This window comes from Mus caroli, unplaced genomic scaffold, assembly GCF_978045245.1.
Source record: "Mus caroli unplaced genomic scaffold, Mus_caroli_1 scaffold_18, whole genome shotgun sequence".
NCBI classification, from domain to species: domain Eukaryota; kingdom Metazoa; phylum Chordata; class Mammalia; order Rodentia; family Muridae; genus Mus; species Mus caroli.
This window is the reverse complement of record NW_028227273.1, coordinates 73903572-73918661: the sequence shown is the minus strand read 5'-3', so window position 1 is coordinate 73918661 and position 15090 is coordinate 73903572. Positions and strand designations below refer to the sequence as shown.

The 15090-nt window shown below is 37.2% G+C and overlaps 1 protein-coding gene across 1 annotated transcript in view; it reads right to left on the bottom strand.

The window, feature by feature from the left end:
* LOC110283937 (vomeronasal type-2 receptor 116-like) overlaps nucleotides 1–9880 on the bottom strand; it is a 35533-nt gene extending 25653 nt beyond the window's left edge. The window contains exon 1 of the mRNA XM_085832693.1: nucleotides 9505–9880. Coding sequence (XP_085688819.1) covers nucleotides 9505–9725 — 221 coding nt within the window. The 5' untranslated portion in view covers nucleotides 9726–9880. The remainder of the gene's footprint in view (nucleotides 1–9504) is intronic.
* Nucleotides 9881–15090: the final 5210 nt, after the last annotated feature.

The following is a 15090-nucleotide window of genomic DNA, read 5'->3' as shown; positions in this document are numbered from 1 at the left end:
ATTGGTGAAACATTCAAACAAATGAGTTTATGGTAGCCATTTCTACTCAAAGCTGAACAGTATTCCAACTTGATAATTCTTTAAAAAGATTTAACTGTTATTCAATAATATGATCTATGATAGGCAATCATATTCTGGGCTGGTACCAACTCAATGATACTCCAGACACACAAAGTGTGCTTGAATGAGGAAAAAATTATTAAAATTAAAATTGAGTGGGTAGAAAGATGAGGGCAGAGAGAGTGGATTTAGGACTGACTGAAATGAAACTTTGAAGAATATGAAAAATATGATGGGGGCACAGGGTCGGCTGACACTCGCCAGCTACCCACAACACCCGCCACAGGATCTTAAGACTTCTGGTGAGTGGAACACAGCTTCTGCTCCAATCCAATTGCGCACGGGACCTGAGACTGCATTAGTTAGGGAAGCAGAAACCGGCCTGAGTAGGGCCACAGGCCTCATCCGGCCAGATCAGCACCGGGGTAGCTAGAGCGCAGGGTCGGCTGACACCCGCCAGCTACCACGACCCCCGCCACAGGATTTTGAGACTGCTGGTGAGTGGAACACAGCTTCTGCTCCAGTCCAATCACGCGGGACCTGAGACTGCTTTGGTTGAGGAGGGAGAAATCCGGCCTACATAGGGCCACAAGCCTCTTCCGGTGAGAAAAGCACCGGGGTAGCTAGGGCGCAGGGTCGGCTGACACTCGCCAGCTACCCACAACACCCGCCACAGGATCTTAAGACTTCTGGAGAGTGGAACACAGCTTCTGCTCCCATCCAATTGCGCGCGGGACCTGAGACTGCATTAGTTAGGGAAGCAGAAAACCGGCCTGAGTAGGACCACAGGCCTCTTCCGGCTGGACCAGCACCGGGGTACTGCCAGCTACCCACGACCCCCGCCACAGGATTTTGAGACTGCTGGTGAGTGGAACACAGCTTCTGCTCCAATCTTTAAGCAGTGACAACGACAACAACTAACCCCAGAGATTACCAGATGGCGAAAGGTAAACATAATAATCTTACTAACAGAAACCAAGACCACTCACCATCATCAGAACCCAGCACTCCCACTTCGCCCAGTCCAGGGCACCCCAACACACCTGAAAAGCTAGACACGGATCTAAAAGCATATCTCCTGATGATGGTAGAGGACTTCAAGAAGGACTTTAATAACACACTTAAAGAAATACAAAGGAACACTGGTAAACAGGTAGAAGACAGTAAAGAGGAAGCACAAAAATCCCTTAAAGAATTGCAAGAGAACACTGCTAAAGAGTTACAAATCCTTAAAGAAAAACAGGATAACCTAATCAAACAGGTAGAAGTCCTTAATGAAAAACAGGAAAACACATCCAAACAGATGATGGAAATGAACAAAACCATACTAGACCTAAAAAGGGAAGTAGACACAATAAAGAAAACCCAAAATGAGGCAACACTGGAGATAGAAACCCTAGGAAAGAAATCTGGAACCATAGATACTAGCATCAGCAACAGAATACAAGAGATGGAAGAGAGAATCTCAGGTGCAGAAGACTCCATAGAGAACATCGGCACAACAATCAAGGAAAATGTAAAATGCAAAAAGATCCTAACTCAAAACATCCAAGAAATATAGGACACAATGAGAAGACCAAACCTACGGATAATAGGAGTGGATGAGAATGAAGATTTTCAACTCAAAGGACCAGCAAACATCTTCAACAAAATTATAGAAGAAAACTTCCCAAATCTAAAGAAACAGATGCTCATGAACATATAAGAAGCCTACAGAACTCCAAATAGACTGGACCAGAAAAGAAATACCTCCCGACACATAATAATCAGAACAACAAATGCTCTAAATAAAGATAGAATACTAAAAGCAGTAAGAGAAAAAGGCCAAGTAACATATAAAGGCAAGCCTATCAGAATTACACCACATTTTTTCACCAGAGACTATGAAAGCCAGAAGATCCTGGACGGATGTTATACATACACTAAAAGAACACAAATTCCAGCCCAGGCTACTATACCCAGCCAAACTCTCAATTAACATAGATGGAGAAACCAAAGTATTCCACAACAAAACCAAATTCACACATTATCTCTCCACAAATCCAGCCCTTCAAAGGATAATAACAGAAAAAAACCAATACAAGGACAGGAACCTCGCCCTAGAAACAACAAGAAGGTAATCCCTCAACAAACCTAAAAGAAGACAGCCACAAGAACAGAATGCCAACTTTAACAACAAAAATAACAGGAAACAACAATTACTTTTCCTTAATATCTCTTAATATCAATGGACTCAACTCCCCGATAAAAAGACATAGACTAACAAACTGGCTACACAAACAAGACCCAACATTTTGCTGCTTACAGGAAACTCATCTCAGAGAAAAAGATAGACACTACCTCAGAATGAAAGGCTGGAAAACAATTTTCCAAGCAAATGGTATGAAGAAACAAGCTGGAGTAGCCATTCTAATATCTGATAAGATTGACTTCCAACCCAAAGTCATTAAAAAAGACAGGGAGGGACACTTCATACTCATCAAAGGTAAAATCCTCCAGGAGGAACTATCAATCCTGAATATCTATGCTCCAAATACAAAGGCAGCCACATTCATTAAAGAAACTTTAGTAAATCTCAAAGCACACATTGCACCTCATACAATAATAGTGGGAGACTTCAACACACCACTTTCACCAATGGACAGATCATGGAAACAGAAACTAAACAGGGACACAGAGAAACGAAGAGAAATTATGAATCAAATGGATCTGGCAGATATCAACAGAACATTCTATCCTAAAACAAAAGGATATACCTTCTTTTCAGCACCTCATGGTACCTTCTCCAAAATTGACCACATAATTGGTCACAAAACAGGCCTCAACAGATACAAAAATATTGAAATTGTCCCATGCATCCTATCAGATCACCATGGACTAAGGCTGATCTTCAATAACAAAATAAATAATAGAAAGCCAACCTTCACGTGGAAACTGAACAACACTCTTCTCAATGATACCTTGGTCAAGGAAGGAATAAAGAAAGAAATTAAGGACTTTTTAGAGTTCAATGAAAATGAAGCCACAACATACCCAAACTTATGGGACGCAATGAAAGCATTTCAAAGAGGAAAACTCATAGCTCTGAGTGCCTCCAAAAGGAAACTAGAGAGAGCACACATTAGCAGCTTGACAACATACCTAAAAGCACTAGAACAAAAGGAAGCAAATTCACCCAAGAGGAGTAGACGGCAGGAAATAATCAAACTCAGGGGCGAAATCAACCAAGTGGAAACAAGAAGAACTATTCAAAGAATCAACCAATCAAGGAGCTAGTTCTTTGAGAAAATCAACAAGATAGATAAACCCTTAGCCAGACTCACTAGAGGGCACAGGGAAAGCATCCTAATTAAAAAAATCAGAAATGAAAAAGGAGACATAACAACAGATCCTGAAGACATCCAAAACACCATCAGATCCTTCTACCAAAGGCTATACTCAACAAAACTGGAGAACCTGGATGAAATGGAGAAGTTCCTAGACAGATACCAGGTACCAAAGTTGAATCAAGATCAGGTTAATGATCTAAACAGCCCTATATCCCCCAAAGAAATAGAAGCAGTCATTAATAGTCTCCCAACTAAAAAAAGCCCAGGACCAGATGGGTTTAGTGCAGAGTTCTATCAGACCTTCAAAGAAGATCTAATCCCAGTTCTTCACAAACTATTCCACAAAATAGAAACAGAAGGTACTCTACCCAACTCATTCTATGAAGCCACAATTACTCTGATACCTAAACCACAAAAAGACCCAACAAAGATAGAAAACTTCAGACCAATATCCCTTATGAATATTGATGCAAAAATCCTCAATAAAGTTCTTGCTAACCGAATCCAAGAACACATCAAAACAATCATCCATCCTGACCAAGTAGGTTTCATCCCAGGGATGCAGGGATGGTTCAATATACGGAAATCCATCAACGTAATCCAGTATATAAACAACTCAAAGACAAAAACCACATGGTCATCTCGTTAGATGCAGAAAAAGCATTTGACAAGATCCAACACCCATTCATGATAAAAGTCTTGGAAAGATCAGGAATTCAAGGCCCATACCTAAACATGATAAAAGCAATCTACAGCAAACCAGTAGCCAACATCAAAGTAAATGGTGAGAAGCTTGAAGCAATCCCTCTAAAATCAGGGACTAGACAAGGCTGTCCACTTTCTCCATACCTATTCAACATAGTACTTGAAGTCCTAGCCAGAGCAATTCGACAACAAAAGGAGATCAAAGGGATACAAATTGGAAAAGATGAAGTCAAAATATCACTCTTTGCAGATGATATGATAGTATATATAAGTGACCCTAAAAATTCCACCAGAGAACTCCTAAGCCTGATAAACAGCTTCGGTGAAGTAGCTGGATATAAAATTAACTCAAACAAATCAATGGCCTTTCTCTACACAAAGAATAAACAGGCTGAGAAAGAAATTAGGGAAACAACACCCTTCTCAATAGTCACAAATAATATTAAATATCTTGGCGTGACTCTAACTAAGGAAGTGAAAGATCTGTATCTTCACTTCAAGTCTCTGAAGAAAGAAATTATAGAAGATCTCAGAAGATGGAAAGATCTCCCATGCTCATGGATTGGCAGGATCAACATTATAAAAATGGCTATCTTGCCAAAAGCAATCTACAGATTCAATGCAATCCCCATCAAAATTCCAAATCAATTCTTCAACGAATTAGAAAATGCAATCTGCAAATTCATCTGGAATAACAAAAAACCTAGGATAGCAAAAACTCTTCTCAAGGATAAAAGAACCTCTGGTGGAATCACCATGCCGGACCTAAAGCTCTACTACAGAGCAATTGTGATAAAAAGTGCATGGTACTGGTATAGTGACAGACAAATAGACCAATGGAATAGAATTGAAGACCCAGAAATGAACCCACACACCTATGGTCACTTGATCTTCGACAAGGGAGCTAAAAACATCCAGTGGAAGAAAGACAGCATTTTCAACAAATGGTGCTGGCACAACTGGTTGTTAAAATGTAGAAGAATGCGAATCGATCCATTCCTATCTCCTTTTACTAAGGTCAAGTCTAAGTGGATCAAGGAACTTCACATAAAACCAGAGACACTGAAACTTATAGAGGAGTAAGTGGGGAAAAGCCTTGAAGATATGGGCACAGGGGAAAAATTCCTGAATAGAACAGTAATGGCTTGTGCTGTAAGATCGAGAATTGACAAGTGGGACCTCATGAAACTACAAAGCTTCTGCAAGGCTAAAGACACCATCAATAAGACAAAAAAACCATCAACAGATTGGGAAAGGATCTTCACCTATCCTAAATCAGATAAGGGACTAATATCCAATATATATAAAGAACTCAAGAAGGTGGACTCCAGAAAGTCAAATAACCTCATTAAAAAATGGGGCTCAGAACTGAACAAAGAATTCTCACCTGAGGAATACCGAATGGCAGAGAAGCACCTGAAAAAATGTTCAACATCCTTAATCATCAGGGAAATGCAAATCAAAACAACCCTGAGATTCCATCTCACACCAGTCAGAATGGCTAAGATAAAAAATTCAGGTGACAGCAGATGCTGGCGAGGATGTGGAGAAAGTGGAACACTCCTCCATTGTTGGTGGGATTGCAAGCTTGTACAACCACTCTGGAAATCAGTCTGGCGGTTCCTCAGAAAATTGGACGTAGTACTACCGGAGGATCCAGTAATACCTCTCCTGGGCATATATCCAGAAGATGTCCCAACCGGTAAAAAGGACATATGCTCCACTATGTTCATAGCAGCCCTATTTATAATAGCCAGAATTTGGAAAGAACCCAGATGTCCCTCAACAGAGGCATGGATACAGAAATTATGGTACATTTACACAATGGAGTACTACTCAGCTATTAAAAAGAATGAATTTATGAAATTCCTAGGCAAATGGATGGACCTGGAGGGCATCATCTTGAGTGAAGTAACACAATCACAAAAGAACTCACACAATATGTATTCACTGATAAGTGGATATTAGCCCAAAACTTAGGATACCCAAGATATAAGATACAATTTGCTAAACGCATGAAACTCAAGAAGAATGAAGACCAAAGTGTGGACACTGTGCACCTTCTTAGAATTGGGAACAAAACACCCAGGGAAGAAGTTACAGAGACAAAGTTCGTAGCTGTGATGAAAGGATGGACCATTTAGAGACTGCCGTATCCAGGGATCCATCCCATAATCAGCTTCTAAACGCTGACACCATTGCATACACTAGCAAGATTTTGCTGAAAGGACCCAAATATAGCTGTCTCTTGCGAGACGATGCCGGGGCTTAGCAAACACAGGAGTGGATGTTCACAGTCAGCTATTGGATGTATCACAGGGCTCACAATAGAGAAGCTAGAGAAAGTACCCAAGGAGCTAAAGGGATCTGCAACCCTATTGTTGGAACAACATGATGTACTAACCAGAAACCCGGAGCTCTTGTCTCTAGCTGCATATGTATCGAAAGATGACCTAGTCGGCCATCAATGGAAAGAGAGGCCCATTGGACTTGCAAACTTTATATGCCCCAATATAGGGGAATGCCAGGGCCAAAAGAATGGGAATGGGTGGGTAGGGAAGCGGGGGGCGCTATGGGGGACTTTTGGGATAGCTTGGAAATGTAATTGAGGAAAATATGTAATAAAAATATTAAAAAAAAAGAAAAATATGATGATTTGCTTATAAATGTAAATATATTATGGATAAGATTTTCAAGGAAACAATGAGAGTTGGGTAAGGAGAACTGGTTCAGCAATTAATAGTGTTCTTTACCTAGGGAACACAAGTTCTGTGGACAGAAAATATACTAGGTAACTCTCATCCATCCAAAATTCCTAATCTTGAAATCTTTACAACAATTCTGGACTATTTGGCTACCAGCATTATTGAAATATAAAACCATGATGAATGACCTGGCACCTGTGTTAGAGGATCATTGCTTATGCTACCTATTTGTGCATAACTTTAATATTTATTATAATTTTATTTTATAAATGCATGTATGAGCCTTACTATTAATTTTACTATGTATCTGATATTTTAATAAATTTCATACCAAAAAAAAAGAAATGATCAAAACAATTATCAAACATTATTTTTAAAGAAAATCAGCACATAAAAGTTTAAAAAGTAAAATTTAAAAAATAAAAAATAATATTTTCCAATGGAAACAAATTAATAAATACAATGACCTATTGTGAGATAAAATGATGAAAGGACAATTCCTCATTTATAAATACTGTATACTCAAATAAATACATATATAAATTTAAAGATATTTAGGAATTTGGAAAATTCTACTTTTGTATATAATTAATCAATGTTCAATCTTTTGTAGTTTATGCTACAGAAAGCAGAGGTGCACAAACTCTCCAATAACAAAGCAATTATAAGAGAAATTTACTTTAATGAAACACATTTGATCTGTTCTTTGCATACCCTATTTTGAAAGCACATTGTATATAATAAATATATACCATATTTGATAATGAAATGGAAGGTCTGATTTATATAAACACATCATATGCCCTTTATTAGGAAACATATAAATATTTCTCTGTAATTCAGAAAGGCCTGTCTGACTCTAGGCATTCATGTGGAATATTTCACATGACACACTCATAGGCATGATGTCTTTGTAAATACAACCATAAAAATGAGAGTACATACTGCAAAGAGATAGTGTAAATATGTAAACACTGGAAAGCTCAAAATAAAAATTAAATCAGCAAACAATCACTTATAAGAAAAATTGAGATGGATGGAATATCTCTGGAGACCAGAAGTATTCACAATTCTGACACAAAAGAGAAGTATAAAAAAAGAGTTCTCAGCTTTGTGGAATATATGCCTTTCTGTGATCAATGCTGTATTAGAAAATTACACCTACCGAATGAGTTTTATAAGACAATTCTGTTAATTCTTTTTAATAAAAGCCATTGTGTTTCTGTCACAAATTTTATATGTTTGATTTTTCTGAATTTATGATACCTTACACATTTTGACAAGAAACAACCCTCTTATTAATAATGAACTAACCAGACACTAAATGCTCACATAACTAAAAATACAATCTTTCAGCAAAGGGCTTGATGTTGCCATAATATAAAGTCAATGCATGAAATTGGACAGTGGTATGTGAATTGCTGATATAGAAAAGGGGGGGCAGAAGAAAAGTGGATAATTATAATTAATTCAGAGAATTAATTATAATGCAGTAGAAAAAACCTCACTCAACATCCATGCTTGCCACATCTGTTATGCATATGAGAAAACTATGATATTATTTGAGACAAAATTTGATCCTTAAAAAATTAGAGCTAACATAAAGTAATTTATCCAAATAAAAAATTGTGGGTAACCATAATTAGTAAGTTACAAATTTTCAAAATAAATCTGTCAAGATAAAATAATTCAATTTGCTTTCATATCTTGACATTTTCTCTTCCACTGTCTTTGATTTAATGACTTAATATCTCTCTAAGTTTTGACAAAATGTGTAGTACTGTCAAACACCTGTATTTCATTTGTTCATTTTCCATTTGTTGACATCTAACATATTTCTTTCTGTATTCACAGAGATTTCTCTATTTAGGGCCTTACTTCCTAGACCAGTACAAATAAAACAATATATAATTAAGATAGGAATGTCTAATAAGGATAAGTAACTCTCATTTCCTTTATGCACTTATATTTCTCTCTAATTGAGTCAGACTTATCTGACTCGATATATTTATCTGGAATATATCACACAAGCTAAGAAATATCCCAAAGAAAATACCCTCAGAGTAACTATGTTTTGATGAACTTATTCATAAAAATGAGAATAAATAATGGAAACTAATTGAAGGTACATATTAACACAATAAAAGTGAAAAGAAGGATTAAATTAGAAAAAAAACATTTATAACAGAACTTGAGATAAATTAAATATCCATGGAGAACAGAAGTGTTCACAACTTCTAATTGTGACTCTAAGTCTTGAATCAACTGCACACTATAAAAGACAATCTCTTCACTGAATTATTATAACAACAATGACAACTTAGTACATTCAAGGACACCATCTAATATCAGAAGCACAAATCAGGAGTTCAGAAATGCTATGAACTACAAGGTCAGTATTAGATTGAATCATGTTTTCATAACAATAAAAACTATTGAGAGATTGTAAAATAACACAAATGTCAAATATGTGGTTACAGTCATCAATCAAGTCAGGAACCAAAATGAATAAAGTCAAAGTTACTAATTCATTTCACATTTGAGAGAAGAAAAAAGCCAAAAAGAAAATTAAATTGGGGAAAACATTTTAGAATGTCTAATATAAAAATTGTCACAATAAAACCCCCAAAGATTAAGTAAGTTTAAAGACTATACCTACTAAATTATGATAATTCTGAACTCAGAAAATGAATTAGTGCACTTACTGTAGGTAATTGTCCATATAATAGTATGGTAGATATGGATGTGGAACTTTGTTCATGGTGTAGTACGTATGAATAGGGAAAAATGCACCAATAACCACATCACCTTTATGGTGAAAATCTTCAGCAATTATGTAATAGCATTTACTGATATTATAGCTTATAAAGACACAGAAAAAATTAGGAATCTGCAAAAACAATGGGACAAAAATCCAAGAGAACATCCTATTACTACATGGGTTTGCGTGATGCAGATCAAACACTATCCAGTAGATATATGTTCGGGTAATAGTTATGTGACCATGTAAGTTTAAACTTCGTTGATGAATGAGGCTGTCACAATAATAATTCAAAGGTTTTCTTGTATTTTGAAGCTATTTTTTTTCTCTCACCGCTGCAGCTGAGGTCCCATATTCAAGTAAAAAACAACCTGGAAAACACATTTGTTCATATTCATCCCTAGCCAAAGGCATTATGATTTCAGCCAGTACTACAAATAGCAAGAGATCAGGTACAAACTCCTCTTGGGATGATTTGGCTAAAAATATGAAGCAAGAAAGTTTTCATATGAAAACAACTTTGGGTGTTTACTATAGGTTACACTAGAGGAGCTCAACTAAGTGAAAACAAAAGGGCAAAAAGCAAACCATTGTATTTGTATCCACTCAAAATTAATGTCTTGTGTAGTTCCCATTTGATATTTAATAGTAAAGACACAGAGCAACATGTATAATGTAAGGCTGTTGGCATTTTTTATGGAGAACTATCTCAGCTTGCCTTCTAGACCTGACTCCCTTGCCACCTTGTGACTACCATGTGGCTCTCCCTGCTGGCCCTCTTCCTGTTTTCTCATCATTCTATGTCATTTTTTTCAGCATTGGTGCACTGATTCCATTCTTTGGCTTGCCCTGCCACAGATATACCTATTAGCACTTTATTTATCAAAAGCATATTCTTATTTATACAAAAACTTGTGGTGGAGATTCCTCAGTTTACAGTAAACACATCAGCAGATGGACTATATTGCCTTTTGGCAAGATTGGGGTTTACGTGGCCTTCCCCATAGAAGCTTTCTTCTTCTTCTTCTTCTTCTTCTTCTTCTTCTTCTTCTTCTTCTTCTTCTTCTTCTTCTTCTTCTTCTTCTTCTTCTTCTTCTTCTTCTTCTTCTTCTTCTTTCTTCTCCTTCTCCTTCTCCTTCTCCTTCTCCTTCTCCTTCTCCTTCTCCTTCTCCTTCTCCTTCTCCTTCTCCTTCTCCTTCTCCTTCTCCTCCTCCTCCTCCTCCTCCTCCTCCTCCTCTTCCTCCTCCTCCTCCTCCTCCTCCTCCTCCTCCTCCTCCTCCTCCTCCTCCTCCTCCTCCTCCTCCTCCTCCTCCTCCTCCTCCTCCTCCTTCTTCTTCTTCTTCTTCTTCTTCTTCTTCTTCTTCTTCTTCTTCTTCTTCTTCTTCTTCTTCTTCTCTTCTTCTTCTTCTTCTTCTTCTTCTTCTTCTTCTTCTTCTTCTTCTTCTTCTTCTTCTTCTTCTTCTTCTTCTTCTTCTTTTGAGACAGGGTTTCTCTGTATATAGCCCTGGCTGTCTGAGAACTCACTTTGTAGACCAGGCTGGCCTCAAACTCAGAAATCCGCCTACCTCTGCCTCCTGAGTGCTGGGATCAAAGGCATGTGCCACCACGCCTGGCTGGAAGCTTGCTTCTTAACATAATAATCTCAGATAATCTTTTTGAGGAGGTAAAGAAGTTACAAATATTTCCATAGAGAAATTAGGAATTGTGTGTTATAGAAGTGGTAGTACCATACCTCTGGCACTGTAAGCACAGCAATTAACAATTGTGAATATAGAGACATACTTTATAGCCTATTGATTCTTTGTGTGTGGATGTAGGTTTTCTCAACATCTATCCCATTCAGTCCAAGAAAGGGCTTTTTCTCTAGTATCAGTAAACAATATACTCAAAGAACAGTTAGGAGAAATAAAATGGTAAATATTACATTTACAATAAATTTCACTTATTTTTATTTCACAACTTTAGAGAAAGCACCCCTAGCTACTAGGTATTCTATCCAAAGTTCTATAGACAGTTTATCTCAAGTGAGCACAAGGAGAACTGTCATTTTAGTATCTTCTTAGAATATCTCCAATGGAATTTGAATTTTTGAGCCTGTGACTATATTATTATCAGAACTCCATTGATTAATACTAAAGATAAGAATCTTTGAAGTCTATCACAAGTCTAGTCTTGAAACCCACCCAAGACCTCAGAAGGAAAATTTTCATCTGAAGAAGAAGAAGATACACACTAAGCAGCTTCTGAATCTAAGAAAAATGACAAAATTCTACCATCTTCTTGGACATTCACCCATGATTGCACTGTATCAGTGGGGGCATCCATCTTTGTAAATCAGGTTTTGAGTATCTGTCAAGTTTAATATGAAGTAGGAACTTAATGAGACTGTCCTACTTTGTCTAGACAATGTGAGTCAATCAACTGCCCAGTTTTCTGCATATTGACAGTTTGGATTGTGTGCTGTGAGCAGTCAAGGTAAATGGCATTTTATAGCTTACTATCCATCTTTGCCACATTTTGAGCAAGCACAAGGTAAAGATTCTTTTGTGCTCATTTATATTTATTGAGGAGGTTAGGAGTAATGCCAGGGCTTGTTATATCTCACTATGAGAAAGCCTTTTTTATAAAAAACATCTTAAGTGGCATATTCTTGTGATCTCTGAAGTGTTTGAGGATCACTTATCTATATAAAGTTTATCTAAATAGAAAAAACTTTGGTTGTTTCTTGTTATTCATCATAAAATTAATCTGGAAAATATATACAGGAGGCAAAGTAGACATATTCCTGTAATTAATTGCATCAATTCTGAACCTGACGACAGTTATAGTTCTGAATATGTTAAAGGATTTGATCATTTATAACATGACTGACTACAAAAAATAGTATTTCTTAATTATTCCTAAAATTTTACAATAGTAGTTTGAATAAGATTAGTAAATTAGGCTTAGCCTTTAAAATCACAATTTATATTATTTTCTTTAGTTTCAAATTAAACTTTTAATTGTGGATTAAGTCCATAATGAGACTGACAAATTTACTGATCTTTAAGGTAGACTCTGTAAAGAAACTAATATAGCCACTCCATGGGTGAAAAGGAAAAAGTGCATTCTAAACTGACAAGGCTGTTTCCCTGGAAAGCAAGAAAAATCCCTAATGCCCAATACAAGTTATTAGGTATGAGTCTTATCTTAATGAAAGGGGCACATTTTTTTACTTGCCGGAGATAAGAATAACTACCTCCCCCCCCCCCAAATAAGAATCTTCCTTAAGCCCCAGAGGACATGAGGCTTTTGTTTAAATGCCTGACCTTAAAAAAGAAAGGATTTTCTTGGAGGATCAGAAAACATATGATGTTATTCATATAAATTATTTAGCAGCTTGATTTTGAGCAAGTAGCAAATGCATAAGAAGTTAGACATACATCATGAGTAAGTTTTTGATAAACTGAAGAACTCTTCATAACTTTACATTTTCTATCATCATGTGGAAATCATTTCCAATCTATGATGTTTGAGACTTCTCACATTCTTCTTATTCTAAAAAGAGATACAATGATCTACTCCTCTTTTCCCCTTTATCCCAGTTCCACTGCCCTGATTTCAATAACTATTCACACAGGGAAACAAACAAAAGGATAGAAGACAGTGAGGAAGAAAAAAATTGCTGATCCTGTTTTTCTTTCTTTTCTAATCACAACCATCAGTAAACTTCATCCAACTCTCAGATTTACAACTGACAACAACCACCCACTGCAACTTTAAATGGAATGAGGGTGTTGTTTTCCTTAGATGGCTTCCTGCTGTCTAAGTCAATGTCATTTTCAAAGACGCTAAGAAAATTGTGATGATCAGAAAAGCCTGTTTGTAGCTGCCCTGAATGCAGATTTGGGGGAAACACTTATATTTGTCAGAACACTGGAACAGACATTGATGTCATTATCTTCGAGGGTAACTTTTGTTAGGGCTATGATGACTTCTATAGTATCTTGTCTTTTTTCACTGAAAACACAGAAACTTTTAAAAGTCACATTGTCAGACCATTTGGCACTAACACATACATGGAATATACAATGTGCACAAATCTGCTAATATTGATTCTTTGTTCTATAGTTAATCGTGTAAAAGATATCTGTCAATCCTTGTGTGTTTGGACTGCATAACCAAACAGTAATGATTGGTTGTATATCCCCAGCCTTGATATGTGAAAGGATGACATGCAACAATTAAGATAAGAAATCCATGTCTCAAAAAACATCATTAGCTTCTGTAGATACATCCATGGGTCCTCCACTTGGCTGGCCAGTATTTGCAGTGGTTAGAAATAAAATGTTTAAGCCTTGTTACCTATAAAGTTACCATGAATACTATAACTCCTAATAGGTTTTCAACATTCAAGGTTTTCTTTTTTTCTTTTTTTTTTTTTCTTAAGACTGAGGAAAATCCCTTCTCCCTTTACAGTCTATCCCTTGAGCTGTTCCCATGTAAAGAGGATCAGCTTTCTTTTTTTTTATTATTACATATTTTCCTCAATTACATTTCCAATGCTATCCCAAAAGTCCCCCATACCGCCCCCCACTTCCCTACCCTCCCATTCCCATTCTTTTGGCCCTGGCATTCCCCTATATTGGGGCATATAAAGTTTGCAAGTCCAATGGGCCTCTCTTTCCAGTGATGGCCTACTAGGCCATCTTTCGATACATATGCAGCTAGAGACAAGAGCTCCGGGGTACTGGTTAGTTCATCTTGTTGTTCCGACTATAGGGTTGCAGATCCCTTTATCTCCTTGGGTACTTTCTCTAGCTTCTCCATTGGGAGCCCTGTGATACATCCAATAGCTGACTGTGAGCATCCACTCCTGTGTTTGCTAGGCCCCTGCATAGTCTCACAAGAGACAGCTATCTTTGGGTCCTTTCAGCAAAATCTTGCTAGTGTATGCAATGGTGTCAGCGTTTAGAAGCTGATTATGGGATGGATCCCTGGATATGGCAGTCTCTAGATGGTCCATCCTTTCATCACAGCTCCGAACTTTGTCTCTGTAACTCCTTCCATGGGAGTTTTGTTCCTTATTCTAAGAAGGGGCACAGTGTCCACATTTTGGTCTTCATTCTTCTTGAGTTTCATGCGTTTAGCAAATTGTATCTTATATCTTGGGTATCCTAAGTTTTGGGCTAATATCCACTTATCAGTGAATACATATTGTGTGAGTTCCTTTGTGATTGTGTTACCTCACTCAAGATGATGCCCTCCAGGTCCATCCATTTGGCTAGGAATTTTATAAATTCATTCTTTTTAATAGATGAGTAGTACTCCATTGTGTAAATGTACCATAATTTCTGTATCCATTCCTCTGTTGAGGGACATCTGGGTTCTTTCCAGCTTCTGGCTATTATAAATAGGGCTGCTATGAACATAGTGGAGCATGTGTCCTTCTTACCGGTTGGGACATCTTCTGGATATATGCCCAGAAGAGGTATTGCTGGATCCTCCGGTAGTACTATGTCCAATTTTCTGAAGAACTGCCAGACTGATT